This window comes from Somniosus microcephalus, chromosome 6 (assembly GCF_052327205.1).
Source record: "Somniosus microcephalus isolate GS21.2 chromosome 6, FLI_Smic_1.0, whole genome shotgun sequence".
In the NCBI taxonomy this organism is placed as follows: Eukaryota; Metazoa; Chordata; class Chondrichthyes; order Squaliformes; family Somniosidae; genus Somniosus; species Somniosus microcephalus.
In genome coordinates, this window is record NC_140992.1 from 243,603,627 (window position 1) to 243,615,438 (window position 11,812).

Sequence of the window (11,812 nt, forward strand, 5' to 3'; positions counted from 1 at the left end):
ATTAGTGCCAATTAACTGCCTGTTAACAGGTAGTTAACGGGCAGTTTTTAGCTTAATCCCTATTTTTATTCCTGAAGTGTGGGATTCCCGACGGCTCCAAACCACGCCAAGTTAGCGAGGCGGGCCATTGGGCTGAAGGACTTGGAGGGTTCGAGATGTCCGGTGTTCAATTGAGTGATGGGTGCATGAGTGAAGAGGTGTGTTTGGTGTGTGTAAAGTGTTTAAAGAAGTTTTACTTACCTTTACAGCCTTCCTTCCTTCAGGTCTCAGGAGTCCCTCATCTCACCGGCACAGAAAGCAGAATGGCTGCGAGCAGTCAAAAGTTGCAGCATTCAGCTTTCTGTTCCGGGGAGATCTCTAAATTAGCCTGAGAGGAAGGAATTAACTTAGTGTACAGATTGTCAGTGTTTGACAGCTTCAAAAAGCTATCAAACACTGATATTTCATCTGTCAAAAGCGCTTGACAGATGAAATGTCAATCTGTGATGTCACCTGTTGCCGGGTGGCCCTCAATTGGCCTGCTGAGCCCGCTGGGCGGGCTCAACAAGGTCAATCAAGTGAAAATCAGTGGGTTGGCCACAACTCGATGGAGGCGGGACTACAACCCCGAAAGCTGTAGTCCCGCCTCCTACACGCCTCCAGAATCAAAGTCCAGCCCACCATGTCTACAATACAAAGGGGGTTTGTTTATCTCTGTTGACTATCACTACCCCCTGCAGTCACAACCATGTTTCCTGCATTATCAGTGAAAGACTGCTCGTTACATTCACCAACTTTATTTCACTTTGTTAAACCTTTTTGCCTGGCAATGCATTTCAAGAAATATTAAAAATGAAGGGTCTGTATATACTTTCAACAGATGCTATCGTTGGCCCTGGTGCCATAGATTGGGGAGATGGCTGGGGAATCAAATAGTCCTCATTCCTGCAAAAAACTGCAGACACTGGAAAAACTCAGGTCAGTCTGCATCCGTAGAGAAAACTGACAAGTTGACATTTCAGGTGTGGAACCTTTATCAGAACACTGAGTTTTAATGAAACATCAACTTGCCTGTTCTTTCCACGGGTGCTGACAGATCTGAGTGTCTCCAGCAGGTTCTGGTTTTGTTCCTAATAAAGTGCACTTGTGAGGATATCTGGTAAGGCCAAGAGTGCTCTAAAAGTCTGCCAGCACTCATTGTCAAGACAGACAGACAAGGAGTAGTTTCTTGGCATGGTGCTGGAGTATATCCACCCCACATGCAAAGTCTAGCCCTTCAGGAAAGGTGGGAGGAAACAGAGAGGGAGAATTTATATTAAAGGAACAATTCTATTTGCTGTCTTCCTAGGGTGAATTGTAAACTAGAATTCCTTTACTATCAGTGCAGTACACAAAATAACCAGGGCCCTAGCGTGCTCTACTCTTCATCTTTGTCTCCACAATTCCACTTTCACCTCTGGTTTCACAAAGTTAATTGTGAGACTAGCATGGTGGCATAGTGGTTAGCACTGTTGCCTCACAGCGCCAGGGGCCCGGGTTCGAATCCGGCCTCGGGTGACTGTCTGTGTGGAGTTTGCACATTCTCCCCGTGTTTGCGTGGGTTTCCTCCGGGTGCTCCGGTTTCCTCCCACAGTCCAAAGATGTGCGGGTTAGGTTGATTGGCTGTGATAAATTGACCCTTAGTGTTAGGGGAATTAAATACATGGGGTTACGGGGATCGGGTGGGATATGTGTCGGTGCAGGCTTGATGGGCCGAAATGGCCTCTATCTGCACTGTGGGGTTTCTGTGATTTCTGTGACTAGGCTGAATGAAATGTTGACTAAATGCTTACTGTGTACACTGTGATGCCCTGCCCAGCTTAGCTTATCCAATGAGCACTGTGTATCTCAAAGGAGCATGAACATTTATTTGTAAAAGCTACTTTTGTAGTGGTAAGTAGGTGTGACATTATTGCCTAGCTTTAACTTGGTAGCTGTCCCTTTAATTCAGTCTTTTAAAGGTGTTTAAAAACAAACTGCATTCAAAATTACGGGGGGGGGGGGGGGGGGTGAAATTGGTCTTCGGCACTAGTGCAAAACGAGCAATAATGAATCAGCAACCCAATTTCCACCCCTCCCGATTTTCCTTTCTATTGACTCCAGCCTATCTCACTAATAACTCAAATGTTGTGAAGATTTGTTCAGTTGTCTCCAAGGCCATAGTCTCAAGAGACCTAAACTACATAATTCAAACATAAGCACTGCTATGACTTGTTAGTCATGTGTATGACTTGTTAGTCATGTGTATGACTTAGTTCCTTTTGAATTTAGCTAACAGATGTTGTAACTTTATAACTATTATTAAGTATTTACAAGAAGGAACTGTTCAAATCGTTGAGTAATATTGGGAACTCTCAAAGAGATAGACCAGGTCACTGAGCTCCAGTAGCTGGGAAGGCTATTAGAAAACTATGCCTGCATCTATAAAGGTTAGCTATAAAGTAATAGTTCAAGGAAATGGCAATAATTTATTACTTTCCTTTCATGGGCTAGTTTAGTCTTTATGCATTAATTACTATTTTGCTTGTTCGCCTATTTAATAAGTTTGTTTAATGGTTCAAATCTGAAAGGAGGTCTGAAATGAAACTTTGCTGCTTTTTGAATACATGAAAAAAAATCCTTTGAAGCACAGCAGGTTCCAGTAATAAAAGGACATTTTAACACAAACACTTACTGTTTGTTATCATGGGCACATTACCATAACTCTGCCAGATATCAGTGCCAGTCAAGATATTCTGGAGGCTGAGGGACTAGGAACTAACCAATGAGAGTAGTCTAAAATACAGGAGGCTAAAGTATCAGAGCAGAAAAAGAGTCAAAACTTGAATAATTTTTTCAGTCTTCCAATGTTTATTTCATAACAAAAAGTCTTAGAATTTTCATGCCAGTGCTACTTTTGTGGTTTTCCATTTAACTTCAAAACCAGAATCCCATACAAGTGTATGTGCAAATATTGTTACTACTTAATCAGTTTTTTTTTTAATTCAGCAGTCTCCTTTGACAGCTCAAATGTCTCAAAGTTGTTTTCTTTCTGTATTTCATAAAGTCTTTCGACTTATGTACAAGCCCATCACAAATTAAGTAAACCTCATTCTTCCTATATTATCATTCTTCTTTGTAGGTGGTTCAGTATTTACACTTTGCTTCATTTGAATTCTCTGCCACATTTAAACAAAAGCTGAAGACAAAGTTGATAATTAGGTTGTGTCCAGAGCAAATTGAATCCACCAACTGGCTTAACTGTTGTACTTGATGAATGGGTGGGAAAATGGTTCTGCCCGATTTAACAGAAGAGTGAGTGATATGGACTAATGGAAAACACAATTCTCATTTTTTCATCTGTTGGAAACCCATTAGAAAAATCCCAGCAGAGTGGAAGATTCATCAGTTGGTTTGTTTTTAAAAGTGATAAACTGCATTGTACATTTTCTTTTACAGCTAATATCTAAACATTTATTTAGTGATTTGGAATGGTTTTATTACAAATTGCAATCTGTAAAATCTATACATCAATTGCACACACGCACACATACAGAATGATTTGGGTTCTACCACTGTGGCCATCTTCCTTGCTACATGAACATTTTTAAGGTATGTGTTAGTTCACTCATTGGCTGACAGTCTGCAGCGTTCTGCTGACCTTTACTGAAACTGCCGGTTATACAGGTTCTTTTTTTATACAAGTACACTCCCATCGTCAACATTCCTTTCTGTTTAGTGGCTGTTGCATGATCAGGATATTTATTTTACTGTTCATGTAGTGCTGGTGGTAGATGGACTGTTGATTATTAGGATTCTGGAGATATTCGTGTGAGATAACTGAAAATCCATATGATACTGGCACAGATACAAGGCTGATACTCGGAAAATAATGTGAAAAAGTTTGAGAATATAAAATACATTTATGTTGGTTACAAGTAAACGATCTATTTTCGCAGTGAGCTCACACATATTTTAATACAAAAGGAGAATAATGGATATACATCTTATAATGTGCATTTCGCAGGAAACGGCGAGATGCACTGGGTTAGAACACTGCCAGGCCTTGAATCCATCCCAGACCGATGGGATAAAATTCTCCTCTCTGCTGGCTGCAAGAATCCTACATAAAATGAAATCACAACCTCATTCCTAGTGGGTGTGAACACAAAATTGTCCATAATTTGGCAATTTAATAAATCAGATAAGCCAAACATATGCCAGGTGTGGAGGAAGTGGGAAAAAAAGATATTCTTTTGAGCTTGGTGTGCAGGTACACGTTTTAAGCTAATAGTAAAGAAGCTTTAGTCTGCATCTAGTTTATGCTATACTAGCTGAAGTGCCCGGCGGTGCCGAGGCTTTTTCAAGGGCATGTTGTTGTTGGAAGAGAGAGAGAGAGAGCGACTGGGGGGGGGGGCGGGGGAAGGGAGGGCGGGGGGAAGGGAAGGGGGGGAGAGGGGGAAGGGAGGGCGGGGGGAAGGGAAGGGGGGGAAGGGGAGGGGGGGAGGGAGGGGAGCGGGGAAGGGGAGGGGCGCGGAGGGCGCGGCCCCCCCCCCCGAGGGTCGCGCCCCCCCCCGTGGGTCGCGCCCCCCCCCCCGAGGGGTCGCGGCCCCCGCAGAGGGTCGCGCCCCCCCCCCGCCCGAGGTGAAGACCGCCGATTGCGGCTGTGCGAGACGGCCGGGCTTGCCGGTTGCCAGGGTGACGCTTGACGCTCAGCAAGCCCTGCCCCCCGGCCGAGCCAGAGAGAGACGCCGCGTCTCAGCTCCTGCTGCGCGCGCACCCTAGCGGCGCTGGGCTGAGGCTCGGCCCTCCAGCCTTCGAGTGGGCCGGGAGGTGCCTAGCTCGGGCGTGGGTGTGAAGGAGAAGCCGAGGCTTCGAGGCCTACCTGGAAAAACGGGGAAAGGTAGGAAAATTAATGAGATTAGATAAGTTAATTCGTTTCTAAATCATTTTTTTTTAAAAACAATATGTGTTTTAAAAGCAACGTTTTTTTTTAAGACGCAGAAAGCGGGAAAAAGAAAGGAAAAGTTTGGAATCAAGATGGTGGCGACTCACCTCGGTTCAGAACGATAAAGCCCGGCCACACACGCACCGATTGGCCCGGCGGCACACGCCAGCAACCCGGCGTACGATTGGTCGAGCTCGAGGTCACTCTGTCGCTAATGAGCGGATAATGAGATGCTAATGAGCGGAATGTTGAAGGTTTTTGGGATACCGCGGGCGCAATTTTAGCCCGGCCGAAACGTAAATACGCTTAAAACCGTCTCGGAAGCGTAAGCTTTCTTTGGAGGTAACGCGCGCGTAGGTACGCCCTGTAACTTTCGAGCGCATAGCCCGCCAGACGCACAGGCGATGACAGAAGTACCGATTTATATATATATAAGATTTGACCTGGGAGTACTTGAAGTTAAAATAAGGGTTTTGAAATTAGGAAAATGTTCTTTGCTTAGCAATTGACATTTGTCTCCTCACCTGACGTACAGGAAACTTTCGATTAACCGGCCCCTAAATAACCGGAACGCTCTATCCACCGGCAAAATTCAGGAGTCGGTTCAGGTAACTTTTTTTACTTTTAGTTACTTTTTTTACTCCATTTGTTGCTGTGCAAGGGTGTAGCTGAAGCTGTTGCTAAGCTACAGAGAGGCTTGCAACTTGTGCCAATTGTTTTGAAGCAACAGGGTTTGTTGCTTTATACGGAGCTCTGAGCTCCGTATCTTTATCAACAAGCCAACTGCTCAACCTCACACAACACATCGAAGATGGTTTTGAGCAAGGGATGGTAACAGGTGCTGTTTTTGTAGACCTGTCAGCAGCATACGATACAGTGAACCATAGACGTCTCCTCTGCAAGATTCTAGAGATGACAAAAGAGATTCACTTAACAGAGCTGTTAGAAAGCATGCTTCAGAATCGCCGGTTCTATGTTGAACTAGGTGGGAAGCGCAGCAGGTGGCGTATTCAGAAGAATGGTCTTCCTCAGGGAAGTGTGCTTGCACCGCTGCTGTACAACATCTACACGAATGACCAACCTATAGACGGTGTTACACGCCGTTTTATATATGCTGATGACTTGTGTCACTGCCCAAAGCACTGATTTTAAAACCGTGGAGAAAACGCTTTCTGAGGCCTTGGAAGGACTAAAATCCTACTATGAAGAAAACCGCCTTCACGCAAACCCATCAAAGACGCAAGTTTGTGCATTCCACCTCAGAAACCGTGAAGCCAAACGCCAGCTGAAAGTAACCTGGTGTGGAGCAACACTGACGCATTGCGAGCACCCTATCTACTTAGGAGTCACCCTTGACCGATGCCTCACCTTCAAGAACCACATCGAGAAGACAAAGGCAAAAGTGAGCGTACGAAACAACATCCTGAATAAGCTCACTAACACAAGATGGGGAACAAGCCCGAAAACATTGCGAACCAGTGCACTTGCTCTTTGCTATTCCACTGCCGAATACGCCTGCCCTGCATGGGAAAGGTCTACTCATGCCAAGAAGATGGATGCTGTTCTGAATGCAAGCTGCCGATTTATCATAGGTTGCTTAAAACCAACAAACACCAACAGCCTATATATCCTGGCGGGTATCGCTCCCTCTGATATAAGAAGAACGGTAGCCAGCAAGAAAGAATGACTCCGTCAAACATCAGATGAGAGACACCCTCTGCATTGTCATACACCTACACCCAGCCGCCTAAAGTCAAGAAAAAGCTTCATGAACAGTGTTGTTCCATTACAATCAACCTCATCTGAAGCCCGCATCGCCTTGTGGAAAGACCGGCTCGCCAGTCTTGAACAACCCCCAGCGATGGAAATTTTACTTGATGAAAGCCTTCCCCCAGGAGCTAATTGCAACTGGGCAACCTGGAAGTGCCTTACCAGACTTAGGACCGGTGTAGGTTGCTCAAAGGTGTCACTAAACAAATGGGGATATTCAACCAGCCCGACAACTTGTGAATGTGGAACTGAGGCACAGACTATGCAACATCTCCTGCAATGTCCATCGTTAGAGGAACCCTGCACTGTTGCAGATCTTGCCGAATCCAACAACAAGGCGCAAAAATGTATCCAGTTCTGGCTGGGCTATGTATAGACTGTCCGTGGACACGATAAGAAGAGGTTATCCGGAATTGTTGATGGACCGGCAACACGTCGGTCCCGTCCGTGCCGGATACCAGAAAGTTTCCTGTATAAGGTTCACTTCAATACATAAATACATTAGAAAATGTCAGTTGTAGCAACTTCTTCAGATAAGATTCGTCATTAATAAACAAATTGATCAAGCTCAGAGGTAATTTGTAAAAGATCATTTAATTACATAAGAATTCATTCAATTCTGCTACACACTGTCTGCAGCTTCTGTATTGTATCAAATCAATTTAAATACTGTTTGGCATATACAGGTGAAGTTAGTAAAATAGAGTTAGAATCAAGCGTAAATAGGAGGAAAACAGAATCAGAGAAAAACTGGAGAAATCAGCAAGAAGTGTCACAGTGGAGTTATATCAATGAGATGCAACTGATGGTAGAATGTGAGTTCATCTCCATGAATCCCCATACAATCAGTTCTAAATCTGAAACAGGCCATATATGAAGACAGCAAGTGGTGTGAAGGCACAAGGAATTCAGAGGATGAATGAACCCAAGTTCCATTTATTGCACCCACCCCACCCCACTCCCAACAAGCTCTCCAAAAGCTAGCAATGCCAAAGGTCTGAGATCAGGTTTACTGATATATAGTGTTGGCTGGCGGGTGGGATGAAAGAGAGAATTTAAATAGTGAACAAAACAAGCTACTTATAAAATACCATAATTAGAAAGAAGATAATATAAAATGCAGACAATACTTGAGCCAATATACATAAAAAATACAGAAATATGCAAAAATGTCTAATCCCCAATTTTGTCACTAAAACATGCAAGTGCATAACCAAAATATCACTTTTCCCCACAGGGATGTGCTGAAGCAGAAGTTACAGCTTTTCTTCTAATAGCACTGTTAGATTTTATGTTGGACCAGTTACATCTCATTCATTCAGAGTTTGCCCACACACATCTCACTCTTCTATATTCAACTAGCTTCACAAAGTGTTTCACTTTCTTAGAAAAATTCTCACTGACTGTGAGATCGCCCTCAGTGTCTCTGGTGGGTCTCGACAGTAAGCTTAAGGTCTGATCAAGTGAAAAATGTAAGCTTTTCGCAGACCAGGCCATGATGTTATCTCATCAACCCAACCTTGCGAGGTTGATATCTGTGACTTGGAATGGATCCCAAATTTGGACAAATGAAACGCATTCATTCAAAGGATTAGAGGGAGTTAAAGTGGCAACCCTCAAAAGCCTGTAAAAATCTATGGTATTTACAATCAGAGATGCAAATCCTACCCAGATTTGGTTTTCAGTGATAACAATGACGTACATTCAAAGTAAATATACAACGGTAATATGGCAGCTACAGGAATATTCTGCATACTATTTCATTAAAACTGGTAGGAAAACGTACACATGTACTGCTAATCAATTTGGTACGTCAGTAGTTTATCCCTGAATGAAGCACCGTGTGTCATCAATGTTATAAGTTCTAACTTCAAAATTTGACTGGAAACTAAATGATGTATTTTTGCTACGGAATTTTACATGGGATTTCATCAGAAATCAAGTTACACGAGACTATATCGGATAAAGGTATCATTAAATGAACATAGCGGCTATTATTACTGCAGAGTGCAGGGTTTTTTGTTTTATACAGAGACTGTGCTTTTAGGTGGACCAAGATTCAGGAAAACAGGAATTTTAAATTGTATTAATGGGCCAGTTACGTCAAGGAGTCTGAATAGATGGACAGCAGATTGAAAACCACACTTCAAACTTCGACCTGTATTTTATTCAGAATTCAGGCATCTGATGTACCAAGAATTGTACGCAAGAACCCTTTGATTATACAAACTGAAACCAGAGATGGTCTGCATGTGTAATATTAACTCGGATAAACAATTGCTAAGTTTATTACAATCAGTGAAAAGGTCTTACAGCTCTCCCTCCAACTGCAGAAAATGCGTCTTTCAGACACTAGTTTTGGGAAGCCCATCCTCTCCAAGTAGGTGATGGTTGGCATCTTTTATCAACTGTGGCCCTGGTCCTACCTTTGGAAAGAAAATCCAGACCTTCAGGACAAATGCTAAATTCACAAAAGAACAAAGTATGGAATGGAACAAAGAAACATTTGGCCATCAAGCTTTCTCCTTCCAACAAAGCAATAATGATCTACACTGTCAAGGACTCATTCTAATTTATGTAATCTCCGAAAGGAGGCAAATAACCACAGGTAACCTTTCCAAGAACAGAAAGCGTTGAAATTCCTTCCGATCCTAAAGAAAAATCAAGCTAACTCAAGGATATAATTTTAACTTTATTCAACCTCATGTGTTGCATTCTGTGCAAGGGATTCCTTTAGCTAGAATAGGACTGGAGCTTCTAAATGTACATTAACAAAGAGACAGATCTTATGTGGCTAAAGATGCTTAATATCTAGGATGAGATGGTAGGAATATTGCAGGTTAGTGAGGAAGCAGTAAAGGCACTTAACACAATTTTTCAAAATTCATTAGCAGCAGGAGCTGTGGTAGGTGACTAATGGTACACCACTATTCAAAGAAAGGTGGGGTGGGGAAGCAATATTGATCCATCAGCCTTACGATAAAATAAATTAATACTTAGAAGGCATGGACGAATTAGAGATAGTCAACATTGACTTATTAACTGTAGGTTATGTTCGACTAACCTGAAAAAATATGTAGTTCATATCAACTTCCAGAAAGCATTTGATAAAGTGTCACATAAGAAACTGGTTGAAAAAAGGAGGGCCTATGTCACAGAAGGGAAAGTGGCAGTCTCAATAGAGACGTAGTTGAAAGCCAACACTAATGGTACATGGGCATTTCTCAGATTTGCAGGCAGTAAGCATGTCCCAAGATTCACTGCTGCAACCATTTTTGATCTGAACTTAGACAATAAACGGGTGGCTATCAAAGACTTCTGACAATACCAAAGTGGGATGAGGAGTAATAAGCTGCCAGGAAGAATGCACGAGACTACAGTAGGACATAAGAATGCTAACAGAATGGGCCAGTAAGTGGCAGATGCAATTTAATATAGAAAAAGAGAGATATTAGGGGAACAAGAATAAAAATGGAAATATACCGTAAATATTTAATACTTAAATAGTAAATTTATTAATACACTGAAGAAGCAAAGGGACAAAAGAAAAATACTGCAGATGCTGGGAATCTGAAATAAAAACAGAAAATGCTGGAAATACTCAGCTGGTCAGACAGCCTCTGTGGAGAGAGAAACAGAGTTAACATTTCAGGTCGATGACCTTTCATTAGAACTGGAAAAAGTTAGAGATGTAACAGGTTTTAAGCAAGTGTAGGGGCAGGGGAGGAAAGAGCAAAAGGGAAGGTCTGTCATAGGATGGAAGGCAGGAGAGATTAAATGACAAAAGGGATGATGGTGCAGGGAAAAAGGGGATAGTAATGGGACAATTAAAGAAACAAAAGATGGGTCTAGAGGAGGTATAAATGGCAATAGCAAAATCATTACCAACAGTTGCTGACCGAAAAAACTAAGCTCAACAGAAGCTCGAGGAACAGCACCTAATCTTTCGATTAGGCACTTTACAGCCTTCAGTTAAACAATTTCAGATCATAACCACTGTTCACATTTTTTCGGTTAGCAGCTGTTGGTAATGATTCTGCTATTGCTATTTACACCTCCTCTGGACCCATCTTTTATTTCTTTACTTGTCCCAGTACCATGTCCTTCTGCCTTGCGCCAACATCCCTTCTGTCATTTAATCGCTCCTGCCTTCCACCCTATCACAGACCTTCCATTTTGTTCTTTCCTCCCCTCCCTGCTTTTCCAGCCTCTGTACTTGCTTAAAACCTATTGCATCTCTAATTCTTTCCAGTTCTGATGAACGTCATTGACCTGAAACGTTAACTCTGTTTCTCTCCCCACAAAGAAGCAAAAGGACTAGTAATAAAAGTGGGTGGACACCTAAGAAAGCAATTAAGACGACAAATAGGATTTTGGGGTCTATACCGAGAGATTGCATGCAAAATCAAAAAACATCTTCTGGAGTACCGTGTGCAGTTGTGGGCTTCTCACTGGGGGAGGAATAGCCCTGGAAAAAGTGTGCTGCATATCTATCAGGGTTATAGCAAAGATGAGGGGTCTAAGTTACAATGAAAAATTAGAGCAACTAGGTTGCAGGTGATTGAAATGTGTTCCAAATGTCAAAAGGAATAGGCAAGGTAAACATTCCCATAGGTAGGTACATCAAAGACAAGAGGCAATGATCTCAGGATAAGTATTCGCTACAAAAAGGGGAAGATTAAAGAGAAACTTTTTCATGCAAACAATGGAATCCTCAAACCAAGCAGTAAAAAAAGCAGGGAAGAGGAAGGTTTATGGAGTTATTGCATTAAACACTAGCTGGAGTGCCCGGCGGTGCTGAGGGTTTTTTGAGGGCATGTTGTTGTTGGAAGAGAGAGAGAGAGACTGGGGGGAGAAGAGAGAGACTGGGGGGAGAAGAGAGAGACTGGGGGGGAGAGAGCGACTGGGGGGAAGGGGGGAAAGAGAGAGAGAGAGAGAGACTGAGGGGGAAGAGAGAGACTGGGGGGGAGAGAGCGACTGGGGGGGAGAGAGAGAGGGAAAGAGAGAGGGGGGGAGGGAGAGAGAGAGAGAGAGAGAGAGAGAGAGAGAGAGAGACCGGGGGGGGGGGGGGGGGGGAAAGAGAGAGCGAGAGACTGC

The 11,812-nt window shown here is 43.0% G+C and overlaps 1 protein-coding gene across 2 annotated transcripts in view; it reads right to left on the reverse strand.

Moving 5' to 3' along the window:
* Positions 1-7,290: 7,290 nt before the first annotated feature.
* Positions 7,291-11,812, reverse strand: part of mvda (mevalonate (diphospho) decarboxylase a) — a 40,800-nt gene continuing 36,278 nt past the window's right edge. For both annotated transcript variants that reach the window (XM_085991676.1, XM_085991675.1), the window contains one exon: positions 7,291-9,141. In XM_085991676.1, the coding sequence (XP_085847802.1) occupies positions 9,061-9,141 (81 nt within the window). In that variant the 3' untranslated portion in view covers positions 7,291-9,060. The remainder of the gene's footprint in view (positions 9,142-11,812) is intronic.